Source organism: Chiloscyllium plagiosum, chromosome 2, assembly GCF_004010195.1.
Source record: "Chiloscyllium plagiosum isolate BGI_BamShark_2017 chromosome 2, ASM401019v2, whole genome shotgun sequence".
Lineage (NCBI taxonomy): Eukaryota > Metazoa > Chordata > Chondrichthyes > Orectolobiformes > Hemiscylliidae > Chiloscyllium > Chiloscyllium plagiosum.
Genome location: NC_057711.1, coordinates 77003328 through 77023733, shown reverse-complemented (window position 1 = coordinate 77023733; position 20406 = coordinate 77003328). Strand labels below are relative to the sequence as shown.

The following is a 20406-nucleotide window of genomic DNA, read 5'->3' as shown; positions in this document are numbered from 1 at the left end:
GAGGCCCAGCAATCACTTCTCTCACTTCCCACAGAGTACACCTGATCAGGTCTTGGGGATTTATCCACTTTTAACCGTTTCAAGACATCCAGCACTTTCTCCTCTGTAATCTGGACATTTTGCAAGATGTCACCATCTATTTCCCTACAGTCTATATCTTCCATATCCTTTTCCACAGTAAATACTGATGCAAAATATTCATTTAGTATCTCCCCCATTTTCTGTGGCTCCACACAAAGGCTGCCTTGCTGATCTTTTGAGGGGGAGAAAGTGAGGATTGTGATGCTGGAGATCAGAGCTGAAAAATGTGTTGCTGGAAAAGCGCAGCAGTTCAGGCAGCCTTCCAAGGAGCAGGAGAATTGACGTTTCGGGCATAAGCCCTTCTTCATTCCTGAATACCGTCAAAATTGGCCTTTCTCCAATTTAGAACTTCAACTTTTAGATCTGGTCTATCCTTTTCCATCACTGTTTTAAAATGAATAGAATTATGGTCGCTTTCATTTTGTTATGTGTTGATATAATACTTGTAAACCTCCAGAGGCATTTCTCACTATAAATGGGAATATGGTCTGTGACTTGGTTGATTTTCTCATCATCTTGGGGTTTTCTATTTCCACCCTGTTTTTTTTATGCAAGTGGATAGATAGCATCATGAGAAAGGGGAAACACCAAATACTCCTGTTGCCCTTTCCACCCTCGGCTGACAGCCATTATCGGCCATTTTATGTTATCTTCAACATGGGCAGCTATAAGAGGGAGTAAAGAATTATCAACCTGACATTGATAGTAGGGAAATGCTCAAAATCACAAAAGATTTAATAGCTTGAACACTTGAAAGATGGTGACACAATTGGACAGAGTCAGCATGGATTTATGAAAAGGAAATCATGCTTGACAAAGGTATTGAAATCTTTCAAGGATATAAGAAGTAGAGTTGATAAAGGACAACCAGTGGATGTGGCTTAGTTGGACTTTCAGTAGGTGTTTTTTTATAATGTCCCAGACAAGAGATTAGCATACAAAATGAAAATGCATGGACTTGGGGGTAATGTACTGACATGGAAAGAGAACTGGTTGGCAGACAGGAAACAAAGAGTCATAACCAGTGACAGGTACCACAGGGATCAGTGCTTAGACCCTTGAGAATACAATACATATTCATATTAATGACTTAGATGAGGGATCTAAATGTAATATCACCAAGTTTGCAGATGATATAAAATTGGATGGGAGGGTGAACTGTAAGGAGGGTGCAGAAATGCTTCAACATGATTTGGTCAAGTTGAGTGAGTGGGCAAACGCATGGCATATGAAGTATATTGTGGATTAATATGAGGTATCCACTTTTGGTAGCAGAAACAGGAAGGTGTATTATTACCTGAATGGCGATAAATAATAAAGGAGGAGGTGCAATCAGATTTGTGTTCCTTCTACAGCAGTCAGTGAAAGTGAGCATGCAGGTGCAGCAGGTGGTGAATGGGTATGTAGACTTTCACAGTGAGAGGATTCAAATACAGTGGCAGAGATGTCTTGCTGCAATTGTACAGGGCCTTAGTGACGCCATACCTGCAGTATTGTGTACAGTTTTTGTTGTCTTATCTGAAGAAGGATGTTCTGGCTTCGAGGGAGTGCAAAGAAAGTTTACAAGATTGATTCCAGGCATGGACTGATGTACGAAAGGAAACTTAATCATTTAGGACTTTATTCCATGGAGTTTAGAAGAATGATCTTGTGGAAACCTATACATTTATAATAGGATAAGACAGGGTAGACGCAGGAAGGATGTTTTTGATGATTGGGGAGGCCAGAAACTGTCACAGTCTCAGGAAACAGGCTATGGCATTTAGGACTGAGATGTGTAGGATTTTCTTCACCCAGAGAGTGATGAATACAGGAATTCTCTACCACAGCGTGCAGTTGAGGCCAAAGCATTGAATGTTTTCAGGAAGGAGATAGATATATTTCTTAGGGCTAAAGGGATCAAAGGATATGAGGTGAAAGCAGGAATAGGATACTGAGTTGGATGATCAGCCATGCTCAGATTAGATGGCAGAACAGGCTCGAAGCACTGAATCCTCTGCTACTGTTCTGATTATCTGTCTTTCTATGTCCACTTAAATCTCACAATGTGACAACAAACAGCCAGATACAAAACATTTAACAATTAATAAACCAGCTGAAACTGAGTTTACCGAATCAGAACTTACAGGAACTGAGTCTCACCAGATACCTGTTTCTGAAATTTTTCAAAAATTTGAAAAAAATGCATAGTTGAATTGTATGTTGACCTTCCTTTGAAGTTAGTTTGGTACTAATTATGATTTCTTTCTGAGCTGATGGCAGAAGCTTAGTTGTGCATGATTCCTGAGACCAGGATTAAGATTAGTCCATTTCACCCTTAGATTATTCCATTAGATCATGGTTGATCTCTACCTTGCCTCCATTTACTCACCTTCTATCCATAACATTTGATACTTTGTTTATCAGAATTGAAACAAATTTAGAAAATAGTTGCAAATTTCTTATCAAACTTGTCATTTGTGAGATATCTTCCCACTTTGTTTCTCAATAGTATTCTCTCCACTACTGAAAATGTATAGATTTAAGTTTCTGTTTGTTGGAATCATCCTTCTTGTGTGAGATTAAAGATGGAGAGTTGGTAGACTTCTTGAGCAGCACTTGTACTCTGGAATTAAGTGAACTACTTTTCCTCAGCACTGCGGGTTGAGGGAAGGGTAGCGTGTTTATTCAAAAACAGGGCAGGGGCTTAGGCGTGATTTTTATCCACGCAGCCTGTTAAAATTTACGAAGGTTTTAAACAAGGAAATGTTTGGCCTTTTTTCTGTTGCTTTGAAGCTATGGTGTCCCAATGTTTGTCATGTTATAGAAAAGCTGTTAATAACATAACTGGTTTTATTAGAACTCCTAGTGTATACCTCTGGTAGAAATGTTGCATTAAGTGTGTCAGTGCGATGCACAGTGATTAGTCTGGCTGTCACTTCTCGCTTTCAAATCTCACCGCTGGCTAGCAGGATTGTGAAAAACAAGCTGAAAGCATCAGCCTTTCCCATCTGTACATGTCCACTTGATCAAGCTGGAGAGAGCCTCTCCACTTATGTAAACTGGGAACTTTATGAAGCCAGCCTCAACTACAGGACTCTCAGGAGGCTTTGCCTTGTACAAGCAGACCTCTACGTTTCCATCAGCATGTGGTTATGCCAGGATATCTATAAACAATATTTCTACCCTTCGTTTCTAATCCCTCTGTCTCTTGGGAGGGAAGATAGCTAAGGGAATAAACCTGACAAAGTCTGGAGTGGAGTCCCACAGGTAATAATTTGTCATTTATCAGAGTCTAGATTAGAGTGGTGCTGGAAAAACACAACAGTTCAGGCAGCATCCAAGCAGCAGTAAAATCGACGTTTCGGGCAAAACCCTTCATCAGGAATACAGGCAGAGTGCCTGAAGGGTGGAGAGAATTTATCGATTTTACTGGTCTTCGGATGCTGCCTGAACTGCTGTGTTTTTCCAGCACCACTCTAATCTAGACTCTTGTTTCCAGTATCTGCAGTCATTGTTTTTACCTTTGTCATTTATCAGGTGGTTTTCAGGCGAATGCTACAACATAGCTGATTCCCAACAGGATCCTTTCCTTGAAAATTAAACTTCCCACTTGGACACCTGGGCAGCATTTCCTCTTTCCACATGATATCACCAGTTGTAATAGAGCAACATCAGACACTTTTAAGATCAGTCATGGGTTAAAGCAAGGCTGTACCTTGGCGATAAAACTTTGGCAAATCCTTTCGAGTTTTGGCAACATCAAATGGAGCTGTTGGAAAACCTGACTAATGTGTGTAATGTTCTAGTCTGAGGTTTGCTGTTTGCTGATGATGCTGCACTAACATCATATGCTGAAGGCCACTTGCAACAATTTGTAGGTAGCTTGTGCTGGGCCTGCAAGGGATTTGGCCTGGCAATCTGTTCCAGAAAAACTGAAGTTCTGGGCCAGAACATCAGCATGAATACCCTTACCCTGGATGTTATCCACAGCTTCACATACACTGGATCAAACATTACAAATAACCTACGTCTTGATACCAAATTCAGCACCAGGGTTGCCAAGGGTACAGATGTCATATCAGGGTAAGGAAGTCACTTGTGGACCAAGTACAAACTAACTGAAACTGCAACAAGTTTTGTGGTCTCTGTAACTAGTTTATAGCTGTGAAACTTGGGCAACTTTTGAAAGCTAGGAAATGTGCTGAACAGTTTCCATCTCTACTGCCTCAGACAAATATTGGGCATTTTATGGTAGAATGAAGTACTTTATAATGCAGGAATCTCCTGCATGCTTGTCTAAACAAATAATCTCAGTCTTCTCAGCAATTTTTGCAATCCCATATGTCTCCAGAAATTCATTTATATTGAGTCTTTTGTATATTGTCTATTCCATAGACTTGTAGCCTAACTTATTCCACAATGGTAATGCAACTGAGTTTAAAAATCTTCTTCAGATCTTCTCTTCTAATATTTTCTATTATTATTTTGAACCTTTTTATGATTTTGAGCAACTGAACCTTTCACAATTGTGTACAACCTGTCTGATCAGTATTTGTTGATTCTGTCTATGATGTTAAACTTCAAATGCATCATTTGGAAGTTTATTTTTGGAAGCAAATAAGCCTACTTTCACTGATTTAACATCCTGACACACTAGAACGTTAAGTGTCAATTATATCTCTTATCAATCTGAAGAACCGCCATTGTTTATGTTTTGCAGAGACAGCATAAAGAAATATTGGAAAATAGCTGAACTGCTTAAGGAAGAACTTGCCTTTCATTATCGCAGGACATTTCATTTGAGAGAGTTTTATAATTATAGGCTTGACATTCCCTTTTTATTTTACAAATATTAAAACCACTACATCAGCCTAACATTTGAAAATGTGATGTACATTTAATGGTCCAAGTGAAAAATGATATCTGCCCTGGATTGTTCCAGAGATTACTTGATGCCAACCAGTGACATTTACTATACTGATTATTTTATTATATTGATTAAAATTGGTTGATCACTTTTGAGCCTGATCTTGTTTTCATTCAAAAGCCTTGTATATACATTTACATTGGAATTGGAAAGTGAGCATTGTTGAATTTTCCTTTCCCTAATCCAGGTTTAATTGCACAGCTCACTGGGACTCTGGCTGAGACTGGCCAACTCAAGATAAGCTAAGATTCCAAACTGGTGATTAAGTACAGGTCTCAGCCACAGGGCTTAGGCTCTCACTATGTCATGCAGTGGTTCATTGAATCAGGGAAACAAACCAGCTTTATTGGCAAGTGTACTATTTTCCACCTGGAAGTACTCAATACTACAATTATAGACATGTTCAAACAATGACTGAGCAAGGCAAATACTTTATTTAATTTTCAATAACTGAATATAAAGATAATTCCAAGGCAATGAATGAAATTGAACTACTGATAATAAATACAATAATTACATTAGAAACTATCTTAAAAATATTTTTCTTTCTGTCAACCTTCTTGTTTTTTGGTTATGATATGTTCCTAGTTGAGCTGGTGTTCAGTTTTAATATGCTTTATGTCAAAGTTCAATACAAACAGATCACTCCAATTCTAAAGGCCTGTCATATTTAATTGTCTTTCTTCATTAGAAGATGGCTGGTTATTTTTTGCTTGGCTGATTTGCATACTGTAATTAAAATTCAGGATTCTATTATTATCCAATGTGTCATTAGATTTAGCAGAAGTCATAAATTATTGCTGTAAAAATCAGCTGAACATGGACATAGCAGGAAGTCTACTTGACAACTCCTGCTCTGAATATTTAATACAAAGGAAATGGTGTTCCCACTAATTTATCCTCTTGTGCAGTTTGTGATGTGATAGAGCCATAGATTCATGCATTAAGTTAGTTTTTAGAATTACGCCTCTTTCATCTGCTAATAAGATGCTAAGAATTAACTGTTTGTTGTCCGTGTGTCAAAATGCAGGAAGTGATAGGAACTTGCATTTAACTGTAGCTTTCTAAAACTTGATTTATTTTTGTCACAAAATAACAAACAATTTCTGATAAAAATGAAGATGTTTGAAGATAAAATCCTATGTTTTGATTCACATTTGAAAAATCTAAAGTTGAATATGATGAGTTGCACAATAATGAGCATTTGTATTGCTTCTATTACCACCATTCTCAAAGCACTGAACAAACAGATGGAAAGAACCAGTGATGATGGGTAACACAGCTTAGTATAGAAATGCTCTCATGAATAGACACATGAATAATATAATAATCTATGACTTTAGCCATGCCAATCAATGCAAAGATTAGATTAGATTCCCTACAATACGGAAACAGACCCTTCAGCCCAACCAGTCAACACCGACTCTCTGAAGAGTAACCCATCCAGAACCATTTCCCCCTCTCTAATGCACCTAGCACTATGGGCAATTTAGCATGGCCAATTCACCTAACCTGAACATCTTTGGACTGTGGGAGGAAACCCACGCAGACACGGGGAGAATGTGCAAACTCCACACAGAGTCCCCTGAGGCTGGGATAGAACCTGGGACTCTGGTGCTGTGAGGCAGCAGTGCTAACCACTGAGCCACCGTGCTGCCCAATCAATGAGACAAATTTGAAAATTCATGTGAGTTACTTAGATAACTATAAAGCGAAAGAATACAAAATAAATTATTGGGAGAAAGTGAGGACTGTAGATGCTGGAGAGTCAGAGTCACCGTGGAGCATGAAAAGCACAGCAGGTAAGGCAACACCCAAGGAACAGGAGAGTTGACATTTCGGGTATAAGCCCTTCACTAGGAATAAACTGTTGGACTACTGTAAATTGAATTATAATAATGAGTCCATGACAAAATTGTCACAGCTTAATCATGAGTCCATCTCTTCACCTTTTCATTAGAAGACTTAGCTATTTAGGGTACGTGGGATAGAAATGAGGAATAGAAATGGCAAGATTAAGAACAATGGATGACAGGTGAAATTGTGAGACTAGCTAAGAGAAAAAAAAGAAGCATACATATTATCTAGGTGACTGAAAACAGATGAAGCTTTGGAAGAATATCGGGAAAGTAGGACCAATTTGAAACGAGGAATTAAGAGGGCTAAAAGGGTTCATGAAATATCTTTAGCAAACAGGGTTAAAGAAAATCCCAAAGCCTTTTGTTCATATATAAGGAGCAAGAGGGTAACTAGGGAAAGGATTGGCCCACTCGAGGACAGAGGAAGGTTATGCATGGAATCAGAGAAAATGGGTGAGATTCTTAATGAGTATTTTGCATCGGTATTCACCAAGGAGAGGGACATGACGGATGTTGAGGTTAGGGATAGATGTTTAATTACTCTACGTCAAGTTGGCATAAGGAGGGAGGAAGTGTTGGGTATTCTGAAAGGCATGAAGGTGGACAAGTCCCCAGGTCCAGATGGGATCTATCCCAGATTACTGAGGGAAGCAAGATGGGAAATAGTTGGGGTCTTAACAGATACCTTTACAGCATCCTTGAACTTGGATGAGGTACCAGAGGATTGGAGAATTGCGAATGTTGTCCCCTTGTTTAAGAACGGTAGCAGGGATTAACCAGGTAATTATAGACTGATGAGCCTATATAAAGTGGTAGGGAAGCTGCTGGAGAAGATACTGAGTGATAGGATCTATTTACCTTTGGAAGAAAATGGGCTTATCAGTGATAGGCAACATGGTTTTGTGCGGGGAATGTCATGTCTTACCAACTTAATAGAATCCTTTGAGGAAGTGGCAAAGTTGATTGAGGGAAATGATATAGATATCATATACAGGACTTAAGTAAGGCAAAGTTTCGCCATGATAGGCTGTTGGAGAAAGTGAAGTCGCATGGGGTCCAGAGTATATTAACCAGATGGATAGAAACTGGCTTTACAGCAGGTGACAGTAGTAGTGGAAGGGAGTTTCTCAAAATGAAGAATTGTGACCAGTGGTGTTCCACAGGCATCTGTGTTGGGACAACTGTTGTTTGTGATGAACATAAATGATTTGGAGGAAGGTATAGGTGGTCTGATTTGCAAGTTTACAATGACACTAATATTGGTGGAGTAGCAGGTAGTGAAGGGGATTGTTGGAGAATGCAGCAGAATTTAGATAGATTGGAGAGTTGGGCAGAGAAATGGCAGACTGAGTTCAATCCAGGCAAATGTGAGGTGATGCATTTTGGAATATCCAATTCAAGAGCGAACTACACGGTAACTGGAAAAGCCTTGGGGAAAATTGATGTACTGAGAGATCTGGGTGTTCAGGTCCATTGTACCCTGAAGATGGCATTGCAGGTGATAGAATCATAGAGATATTCAGCACGGATACAGACTCTTCAGTCCAACTCATTCATACTGACCAGATATCCTAATCTAATCTAGTCCCATTTGCCAGCACTTGGCCCATATCCCTCTTAACCCTTCCTATTCATATATGCATCCAGATGCCTTTTAAATGCTGTAATTGTACCAGCTTCCACCACTTCCTCTGGCAGCTCATTCCATACACGCAACACCCTCTGTGTGAAAATGTTGCCCCTTAGGTCCCTTTTATATCTTTCCCTTCTCACCCTAAACCTATGCCCTTTAGTTCTGGACTCCCCCACCCCAGGGAAAAGATCTTGTCTATTTATCCTATCCATGCCCCTCATGACTTCATAAACCTCTATAAGGTCACCCCTCAGCCTCCACTGCTCCAGGGAAAACAGCTCCAGCCTATTCAGCCTCTGGATAGAATGGTCAAGAAGGCATATGGCATGCTTTCCTTTATTGGACAGGATATTGAGTACAAAAGTGGGCAGATCATGTTACAGTTGTATAGGTCTTCGGTTCCGCCACATTTGGAACACTGTGTATAGTTCTGGTCACCACATTACCAAAAGGGTGTAGATGATTTGGAGAGGGTGCACAGGAAGTTCACCAGAATGTTGCCTGGTATGGAGGGTTCTAGCTATGAAGAGAGGTTGAGTAGGTTAGGATTATTTTTGTTAGAAAGACAGAGGTTGAGGGGGTCCTGATTGAGGTCTACATGAAAGATATCAACAGAGTGGATAGCAAGAAACGTTTTCCCAGAGTGGGAACTCAATTACAAGGGATCATGAGTTCAAGGTGAGAGGGGAAAAGTTTAAGGGAAAAATGCCTTTCCTTTGTTCCTTTGTTCTTTGTGTGTGGGTTGGTGAAGGCAGAACCAGTGAAGTAAAGGAACAGTGCAGATCTCAAGTAAAGAAAGTTTAAAAAGAACATAAGACTTCTAGCAAGGGCTGCTAACCCAAGTGTCTTTGAATTAAGCATTTTATCTGAGGAAAAACACTGGGGCACTTGTTAGTTCCTCCCAGTAATAGTCCTTTATTCTGTATTCCAACGATGGAGCTTACTTTTTGATGTCAGTTAACCCTATTGGGTCTTAACTACCTTATCTACTACACTAAATGCCTCTTGGCATTGTAACACCCTATCATGCCTGTATTGGCCTTGATTCAGTGAAAGCATATTCGTCAGAAGATTATGGGTTCAAAACCCAGAGATGTGACAAACTAATGAATGGTCATACGTCGGGCAGTACTTAATGAGTGCTGCACTGCCAGAAGTACCATTTTTTGGATGAGATGTTAAACCATGACTGTATCTGCTCTGTTAGGTGCAAGTAAAAGATGCTATTGCACAATTCAGTCAAAAGCAGGGTGACTCTAATATAATTTTCTTTCCTTTACTCAACTATTAAATGTCTCCTAGACAGTTTCCTATGTTTCACCCTCAAATAAGTAATCCGTGCAAATCTTTGTTATCCATACACTTACAATCTGGCCAGCTTACAATCTGTATCCCATTAATATATTTGAAGTATGTTTATAATAAATCAGATTATTATTATTGAAAGTAACTGAATAAGGGTCCTGACCTGGCAAACCTTTACAAAGGCTCCTATTCAAAGTAGTTTCATATGGAGGAGATGAAAGCATCATGGAGTCAGCCTTACCGTCTCTTGAGGCAAATTCAAAGCAAAACCAGCTGGTGGTGAAGCTGCAAGGCTGTAATGATACTGATGTTTCCTGCTAGTAATGGAATATTGGATTTAGCAATTTGTTGACAGCACACATGGTAGGACAGGCGGACTTCAGGACAGGCAGCAGCGAAAAGTGGCCGAGCAGAGGCTGATAGCTAAGCTCCATACCCATAGGGAGGGCCTCAACCGGGACCTCGGGTTCATGTGACACTACAGGTGACCACCATTGCACTATACACACACAGACACTCTTACACATGCACGCGCACACACACACAGGCACTCCTATACACACACACACAGGCAACACAAACACTCTCACACACCCTTACAGACACACAAACTCCCACACTCACACATGCATCCTCTCAGAAACTTAGACCACTCTACACTCATGCACACACATACAGTAGTGCCTCGACATACGAACGACCCCATTCACGTACAAATCTGTTTACAAACAGGATTGTACATAAAATTTTGCTTCAACGACGTACAAAATTCAGGTATGAACGAAGGTACGAATGCAAAAAGCCCGTGTGCGACCACGTGGTTTCATTGTTCTGCTTTGCTACGCGCTTGTTGGACTCAAAAGCTCTCGGGTCCCGCGTGATCTCATTCAGTTCGTCTTTGGAGCGTGCGCTGTGAACAGCCGTCCAAGCATTCTTACGCCATCCGAACGATAGGAAAAATTGATTCAGTTCGCGAACTTTTTGGTTCGCGAACCGGGTCCCGGAACAGATTAAGTTCGTAAGTCGAGGTGCTACTGTATACACTTTCTCTCACAGACACTCACAACCTCCCACCCCAGACACACACTCCCACATGCACCCCCTCACAGACTTAAGACACTCTACACTCACTACACACACACATATATACTCACTCTCACATTCACAACCCCCCAACCCAGATAGACAGACAGATACATACACGCGCGCGCGCACACACACACACCTATATTTTGTGGGGTGAATTTGTACTTACAGAGTTACATTGTACTTTGCTCAAAAACTGCATGAATTCATGTAAAACTTTGTTATCTCACTTTTTAGATTAGAATCAATTCTAAACATCATGGCATAGACAGAGGACACAGGGGGCTAACACCTTCAACATATTGTCTAGCTAACACCAATTTCTACAGTTAACCTGAGAATGCAACTTTTAAAAAAAGGTTTTGTGATTTACACGTGAAAGAAGTGAAACTATCATCATATTCAAACAGATAAAAGACTTTACAGACAATCAAGGTATTTTTCAATGTATAATTTCAGTTACATCACACTGTAAATTTTTGCTATAAATTCTGTGCCTTACAGGTGTGTCCTCCACAACCACCTGATGAAGGAGCAGCGCTCTGAAAGCTAGTGTGCTTCCAATTAAACCTGTTGGACTATAATCTGGTGTTGTGTGATTTTTTACTTTGTACACCCCAGTCCAACACTGGCATCTCCAAATCATGGTAGGACAGATGAGGCATTGTTCTAATTAGGTTGGAGGGCTGAATCCTGAAGGAGTACTGAAGTGATAAGAGTAACATGATATTGCTGAATAGATTGGGATAGTCAGGTTGGAAGGGGTAGCCAAGAGGAAGAATCAATAGAGTTTATTCAGGACAGTTTCCTAGAACAGTGTTATGGATACAAGTGGGTTGAGGATATTTTGGATCTGGTGATACGTAATAAGGCACATTTAATAAATGGTGTCAGAGTTAAAGATCCCATAGGAAATAGTGACCATAATATGGTAGATTTTAGCATTCAGTTTGAGAGGGAAGAATTTGTGATGTGCTAAGCTTAAATAAGGTTCATTACAAACAACCAAGGGCAGAGCCAACTGGAATGGATTGGAAAAGGTGTTGACCAGCAAAGACAGTTGAGGAGAGATGGCAGACATTTAAGAAAATAGGTTATCGCTCACAGCAACATATATCTCAATGACACAGAAGGATTCTGCAAACGGAATAAGCCAAACATGGTTAATCAGAAAGTTAAGGATAGCATTAAGTCTATTCATGACTGAGATAGATGGATCTTTAATCAGCAAGGGAATTGAGAATTATGGCGGGTAAGGCAGGAAAGTAGAGTTGAGGACAGTCAGATCAGCCATGATCTCATTGAATGTAGAGCAGACTTGATGGTCTGAAAAGTCTACTTCTGTTCCTATGCCTTATGGCTAATAGCACATTCTGTCATTAATATTCTCAGAAATATTAAAAATGAAACATCTGGAACATCTTGTTTCACAAAATATGATGCAAACTTTTTTGATGCATTATTTTGTTTGGGATTCTGGTGTAGTCATTTCAATCTTACAACATCACGTAGCTTGCTGTTACCATCCATTCTCACTCTGTTTCCTTTCAATGCCATCAGATTTGTCATTTTCAAAGCAAAATCTAGTCAACGCAAAAGAAGTAAAGAATAAAATACTGTGTGCAATTGTCTCCTGAGAGAATTATCTGCTGAGATTGCATCAGCTTTGAAATTGCTAATAAGATGTAAACAGGATTTAATGATTTGTTAATGGATTTCTTTGTTAGTCATTGTTTCTTTATCTGTGTTGCAGGCCTTTCTATCTCGTCCAAATGTTGTTGATGATTTAAAAGTATTTACTGGAAGGCATGGTTATGACATTCTTGTCTTGATGACTTTCTTCCTAAATGATGGTGGTGAAGCAATTCAGCAAGTTGCCATCTACACTGACAATGATGAACTATGCAACAGAGTAAGTAATTTCTCTGTCCTTTTTTCCTGTTCTTCAGTTTTGAAGATACATCACCGGACTCAAAATGTTCACTCTGTTTTCTCTCCATTGGATCTGAGTTTCTCCAGCAGTTTTTGCTTTTGTTTGTTTCAGATCTCCAGCATTTGCACTTCTTTGTTTTATTTAAGTAATGTAAATTTCACCTCTTGATTTCACTACATTTGTTTGCTGAATTTTATATTTATAATAATTTAAAAAGCTTTTATAATATGGAGGGTTTTTTTGCATATTAATTTAAGTACACAGAAATAGAGTCCTATTTCATTTTGGAATTTGTAATGACTACCTTTTTATTTTTGTGTCTGTACAAACTATGGGCTAGTTTATAGAAGAACCGTTCTATTTTGAAATAGCAGGATTTACTAGGAGGGCTGCAAACTTTTACAGCAAAGAATTCAATAGCTGTCATGAGCCATTTGTTTTTGTGTCTGTGTGTTTGTACAATATGCTGGGGAAGCTCGATTATCCGAACGTGATGGGCAGGCACTATTTTGTTCGGATAATCGATTATTCGGTTAATCGATTAAATGCCTTTCCTCTGGGGCTCGGAGTTTTTAAAGTCTGCTCCTCATTCAGGAGACTGCAGCAGCACACAGCATATGAGTCCCCGCCCACCCCGATGCCGTCCAACCCCCATACCACACCGTCTCCGGGGCAGCTGGACTGGACACCAACAACAAGACTGCTGCATTTGCCTTTGTGGGGTAAACACACACACACGCACACACACAGACTGACACACACACAGACTGACACACACACACACACGCGCGCACACACACACACACACACACAGACTGACACACACACTGACGCGCACACGCGCACACACAGCCACAGCCACAGCCACAACTTTTTATTGCAAGTTTTTGACCAATTCCACCTTTGCCCTGTACAGGACAATGTTGGAGAGATTATGTGGGGAACGGGGGTTTTTGGGTACACCCCTGTGTAGAACTCCAGGGAAAGTATGGGGGGGAAAGAGAGGGAGGGCGGGAGGTCAGTCATTTGGAGACGGTGCCTGTTTAATCACTGTAATCAAAAGACGCGATCAATGTTGGAAACACGTCTTTGATGTAATGTTTCCATCGGGACCTCGATCTCCTTCGATAATCCGATTTTCGGATAATTGTTATTCGGATAATCAAGGTTCCTTTGTACAGATTATCAGGAGCCAAGGAGTTGTTCACAAATAATGTTGATTGATTCTCACTAACTGATCAGATTGTTACTGAAATAAAGTTACAACAACAATGATACAGTGAAAGAGAGAGAGAAAGGTGTGCTGTTGTTCTCCCCAGCAGAAGCAGACTGTTCTCTGTAGTGTAAAAAATAAATCATATTTAATTTGAAAACCAGTTTCCTTTTCTGCAGCAGTAGCTGTGAGCAATGGCCTTTGAATTGAAATCAGCAACATTTTCCAATTGAATTGTGCGATACTCTTAAAAATCTTTGGAAGCTTCTAGAAAAAGTCAACTGAACACAGGGCATCAGGAAGCAAAGATCACTGAACTGACTTTCCATGGGTTTTTTTTCGACCTCCACCAGTATTCTAGTTTATTCATTTGGTTGTCAATGTTTGTGTGTATGTTAGGGGAGCTTATAAGGGAATTAGAGTTTTAGTTAGTAGCGTTACATGCCTTTGGTTTATATCTGTTTACCTGTAGATATAGTCTAATTATGTACACCTTGCCACAGTGACTCTTGCTCACTCGACATGAAGCATTAAGTCTGATTTCCCTCCACAGACTCTGCTGAGCTTTTCCAGAAATTTCTGGGTTTTTTTTGTGGTGGGCAACAGTTAGGATAAATGGGACATTTTCTGGTTGACAATCTAACACATTGAGAGCCATAAAGACCAATGCTGGGGTCTGCATTAGTTACAATCTACATTAATGACTTGGATAAAGGAACTGTATTTTCACCAGATTTATTGACAGTACGATGATTAGTAGGAAAGCAAGATATGAGGAAGATCAAAAAAAATTTCTGCGAAGATGTAAAGATAGTTGAGGTAAGTGGACAAAATGGAGGCAGATTGAAGATAATGTGAGGTTGTAATCTTAATAGGAAGGAAAAAATGAGAAGAATTTTTATTCTAAATGAAGAGTACTTGCAGAATAGTGTGGTACAGATGGATCTGGATGCCCATGTGTAATTAGAATGACAAATGGAAGCTATTTCTTTATTGCTAGAAGAGTAGCATATAAAAGTAGCAAAGTTTAGTCAGAAATGTGCAGGGCATTGGTGTGACCAGGCCTAAACTGTCACTTACAGCTTTGAACTCATTATTTAAGGAGGGGGAGTACTTACATTGGAGTTGGTTCAGAGAAGGTTAGCAAGGTTGATTGAGGAAACTCTGGAGTCTGAGCCTACATTTTGGGAATGAAAAACATTATTGCAAAATGTCATTTTCTGAGGGGACTTGACAGAAGAGAATGTTTCCCCTCATAAATAATCTAGAACTAAGGGACACAATTTCTGAATAAGGGATCTCCCATTTAAGAAAGTGATGAGGAATTTCTTCTTTCTGAGGGTCACAGATCATTAGAATTTTATACTCTAGTAAAACAGCAGAAGCTAGGTCATTTAATATATTCAGTTAGATAGTGGTTTTTTTTATCCATGTAGGGAGTCCATGTTTAAGGGGGAAGATAAATGTCGGGGAATTAAGGCCATAGTCTGATCAGTCATGATCATATTGAATGGTGGAGGTGAGTTGAAGAGGCTCCTAATTCCCATGCTCAGTTGAAAAATAAGTATATGCATGCACCAGCTGTTTGTTTTCAGAGCTACAGAAAGACATTTTCTTATTCTGATGGCACAATATAAACTGGCTATGATTCTTCTTCAGGGGTTTGAGTGAGATATTTAGTAGTGTACAAGGAACCAACATACAAATACATGCAGTTTGGCAGCATCTGCAGAGAGAAAACAGAGTTAACATTTCGAGTCCGGTGCCCCTTCAGAAGGGTGTGCCGACCTGAAGAAAGGTCACTGAGCTCGAAACATTGACTCCGTTTTCTCTCCACAGACTTGGTAAGCTTCTCTAGCATTTTTTTTGTTTCAGATTTTCAGTATCTGCAGTCCTTTGTTTTAATAGATGAAACCATTCGCCCTTCTGCCTAAAGGGAGTAGTACATTAGAAATTAAACTGCACTCTACCTGGAATCATTGTAAAATTTAAACTCAGGTTTCTGTAATTAATAAAGATGACTATTTATTGAAAGTACCGCCAATTTTTTTCATTAACTATCAACTATGGGACTAGGAGTGTGCCAGTTGATGAAGTATTTCGGATAATCGAGGTACACATAACTGCAGGAAACCCTAACCAAGTGAAGCTTTCAAACATCAACATCCCTCAAAAGATTTACGTAAACATGTCTATACACCTTCTAAAATCAATATAAGAACACATAATAAGTAATAGAAACATAATTTAGGGGGTATATGCATCGCTGTTATATCTTATTTACAGCCTAAATACTTGGACCTCACAGTAGTTCACAGTATTTGAGACATATAATTTTTTATGGTTTATCAAGAGTGCTGATTGATAAGATGCCAATTAAAATAAAGTTTGGCATAATTAGACTTTAACTACAGGTAAACAATTATGAACCATTGGCATATAACTCTACTCATTAAAGCGCTATTTTTCTTACACGCAGACAAAAAAAAGTCTCTTGTAGATGGAAGGAAAGCGTGAAAACAAAGTTCAGTGGTACCTGAGATCATTCTTGCGTTGGTCAGAATCCTGCTCCTTGGTCTTCATCCTGATGGTTCCATTTATTTACAAGAGGCACAGGATGGCTGATTCACTTTTAAAACATTCAGACAGGCTACTTTAAAATCACAGTTTACAGTAGTTGTTGGAGGGAAAATAACTTGGTTTTCTTCAGATTTAATTGGTTTTTATTGTAGGGAGCTCATGAGCTAATGGTCTGAAAGATTTTATGTATCCTGTTCCCAAGCTATTCAGCTAACTGAGAACCAATCACATAGTTGTTGGCAAACAGAAGGCCTTCTCATCAATAACTGGTGACTTGTCCACAAACCAATCATCTATTTTTTGCTAACCAAAGCTCTATTTGTATAGAATCCTTCCATCCCAGTTTGCCTGCAACCTTACTTTAACTGCGGTTCAAGCAGGCAATGTGTAAACTGTGCTTAAAATGAGTGTCAAGTTAACTCGCTTTCAAAATATGAAATAATCCTCCAGCAATTTTCGGTTTTAAAACAGTTCATTGTTCATTTTAGCATTATATTAAGAATACAGAGAAACAAAAGACATTTGTACTACACTGAATTTTCTTTTCATAGAATCCCTACATTGTAGAAAAAGGCCATTTGGCCCAACCAGTCCATACCAATTCTCCGAAGAATATCCCATCCAGACCCATTCCACTACCCTATTACTTTACCTTTCCCCTGACTAATGCACCCAGCCTATACATCCCTGAACACTATGGACAACTCAGCATGGCCAATCCACCTAACTTGCACATCTTTGGACTGTGGGAGGAAACCCATGCAGACATGGGGAGCAAGTGCAAACTCCACATAGACAGTGCCAGAGGCTGGAATCGAACCCGGGTACATGGCGCTGTGAGGCAGCAGGGCTAACCATTGAGCCACCATGCCGTTCCATCATCCCATGCTCATGAGCTCTCAGAAAGAAACTCTAGTTTACACTAAAATTGCTATAGAATAATTTGGTAGCAAACAAGCATTAGTTAATATCAGGAAATAACTTGAAACTTACCCAGTTCATTCCCCCTGTGTAAAGACAGCCTCCAGTAGAGTGGAAAAGTTTTATTAACAATTTCTTTAGTCCTGTAAAATATTGGACAGATTTTACTGTTTCTCAAATTCTCTGCCCCGTCTATCATTAAATGTGAGATGCCTCATTTATGCAATGAAAATAGAAAGAAATATCTCTGAGGCCGTGGCCTGAATTTTAATGTAGAGATGGGTGCTAAGTAGGAAAGCTGTTGTGTTTCAGAAATCCACAAGACTGAGTTCCATAGACACTGTGCAGAACTTAACTGCAGTATTGTTTTATTGGTGTAACTACTCAAAGGCCACCTGATTCACAAGGTTGAAGCCTTTTGGCCAGGAAGGCAATGTGCAGGACTGTGGTCGGAGTGAGAAAGACCTTTGTGAGGAAAGGTTTGGGAATAGTTCCTTTGCCCATTGTTGGGATATGGGAATTGTCCAAGAATTGTTTGGAGTTTTGGATGTGGTGGAGGAGAGCCAATCACTGCAGTGAAGGTGTTTAGTGGAAACCTTGTTGACTATGAAGGACACATTCTTTCTCCTTCAGACCCTTCAGGTATGGGTTCAACTTCTCAGGTCTTCTTTCAGCTGACATGTTTCCCAAGGTCTGCATTATTTGTAATAGTTAAATGACCAACCAGCCTCCTGTAAGGGAAATAATTGCCATCTTCTTGTCCAGCCTTCATCAAAACTGGAGACTTCAGGCAGGTTGGTTCCAGTTTTTAGACCTTTTGCATCTTAACTTATTAGAGAACCCCGGATTTCAGTCCCATATTTTAGTGACAGCATCATATGCCCCATAAGGTGGTTCCCAGGAAGCGAGGAAGTGTTTCACAGTTTTCCATGCTCACATCCCCAGTTTACAGGTGTGGTGGTGACTTTACGTACCAGACTAATAACTGAGAGGCCTGGTGTAATAAGAGTCCAGAGATATGAATTCAAATTCTACCACAACAGCTGGGGAAATTAACTTCAGTTAATTTAAATGCATTCAGAATAACAAGCTAATCTGAGTGATCTTTATGAATTTACCAGCTGTAAATATAAAAAGCCCTCTGGTTCACTAATGACCTTTAAGGAATAATATCTGCAATCATTAGCTCATCTCAACTACATGTGACTCCAGAACTTCATCAATGTGCTTGTCTCGTAACTGTCCTAAAAAGCTATGGACATTATGAAAATGTCAAATAGCCATAAAGCCAATTAATTATCTGCACTGACCTAGGCATCAGATTCAAACATGCCCGGCCAGGTGATCATGCAAAGTTAGTATCACTAACATAAATGGATTTGTGTCAAAATTGTGAGAGCTGTCTCATATATTGGTCAAGCAGCAGTCTAACATAATTAGTCTTCCTGAATCATACCTTTCAATGGACAGACTCCTCCTCCTCCATCACGAGTATGTTCTGTGGCAGAACAAACCAAACAGAGGTGACATTAAGTGGTGTAAAGTCCGGAAGTTCTCGGCCTGGGTATCTTCAAAATTTACACCGCATCCCATGATGACTTGTGATTTCAAGTTAAGTGTAGGCAATCAAGCCTTTCTCTAATTGCCACTAATCCTTTGCTCGAAGCCCCTCAGCTGATGAGTCTTTGCACCCATACATAAAACACCTCTGGACAAAACACTGAATATAACAAGAATGTACTCTGACAGGAACTTCAATGTCTATCCCCAGGAGAGGTTCAGTTGCACTTGATGCAGCTTTTGTTGCGATTAGTTAAGGACTGTTTGAAGAAAGTTGGAAAGAGATGGGATAATTTGAATATTTTCTAGATTGTTAAGGATCTTGTGACTTCCAAAAATTACATTCAATAGTGCTTTGGGCTTGACACATTTACTAATTCATGATGTCAAAAGTTTAATACAGAGGAACCTCGATTATCTGAATAATCAATTATCTGAACGAAATAGTGCCCGCCCACCTTGTTTGGATAATCGATTCTATCTTAAACAAGGAAAGCCATTAAACAAGGTTCCAAACAGCTTCTACGATTGCAAGAGCATTTGTCAGTTTCCAGGAACTTAGTGTTGCGATAGCGCCGCCTCATGCTTGCGTTTACTTTCTCGGCCATTTTTTCCATGAACGGCCCGATAAAGTGACAGGAATACCCTGGACTGTAAAACACTTACTTTTACAAAGAGCTGTGAACTAACCCAGCACGGTGGGGCGGCACGGTGGCACAGTGGTTAGCACTGCTGCCTCACAGCACCAGAGACCCGGGTTCAATTCCCGCCTCGGGCGACTGACCACACTGTAAGTAATCTAATCTAATCTAATCTAATCTAAAACCCTTACCTAAAAAAATATCCAGTTGCTGATGCTCGAGGTGCTTGTGTTTCTTTGTTTTTGCCAGTATTTTCACATGTTCTTCAGTACAGGTAAATCAAATACACATGCCTCTTTGATGTAATGTTTTTGCGGGACCTCGAGATCTTCTTCAGATAATCCAAAATTCAGATAATTGATACTCTGATAATTGAGGTTCTTTTGCTCTAATCCATTCGCAGTTCTTAATGGAAATCAAGTGAATTTGGGAAAGCGGATAAGCGTAGTTTTTCAAGGAGATCGAGAAGGTATTTATAGCCATAAATACTTGAAAGGAAACTGGCTTTGAGAGGCCTAGAGGCCTATTCTAACAGTCTCCTAGCAACCTTGTTAGGTCTAGAGTTCTGTTTTTTGCAAACGCAGAAGTCAGTGAGGCAAGAGCTACCCCAGAAGCTGCAATGTGTCTCCTCAAGTTCGGTTCATTATAGAAAATAATCCAGTGAACCTAATAGTGTTTTCAAATA

The 20406-nt window shown here is 39.7% G+C and overlaps 1 protein-coding gene across 2 annotated transcripts in view; it reads left to right on the top strand.

Annotated features, from left to right (window-relative positions):
* Nucleotides 1-20406, top strand: part of LOC122561080 (protein prune homolog 2-like) — a 424382-nt gene that overhangs the window by 268311 nt on the left and 135665 nt on the right. For both annotated transcript variants that reach the window (XM_043712461.1, XM_043712468.1), the window contains exon 7: nucleotides 12627-12785. In XM_043712461.1, the coding sequence (XP_043568396.1) occupies nucleotides 12627-12785 (159 nt within the window). The remainder of the gene's footprint in view (nucleotides 1-12626; nucleotides 12786-20406) is intronic.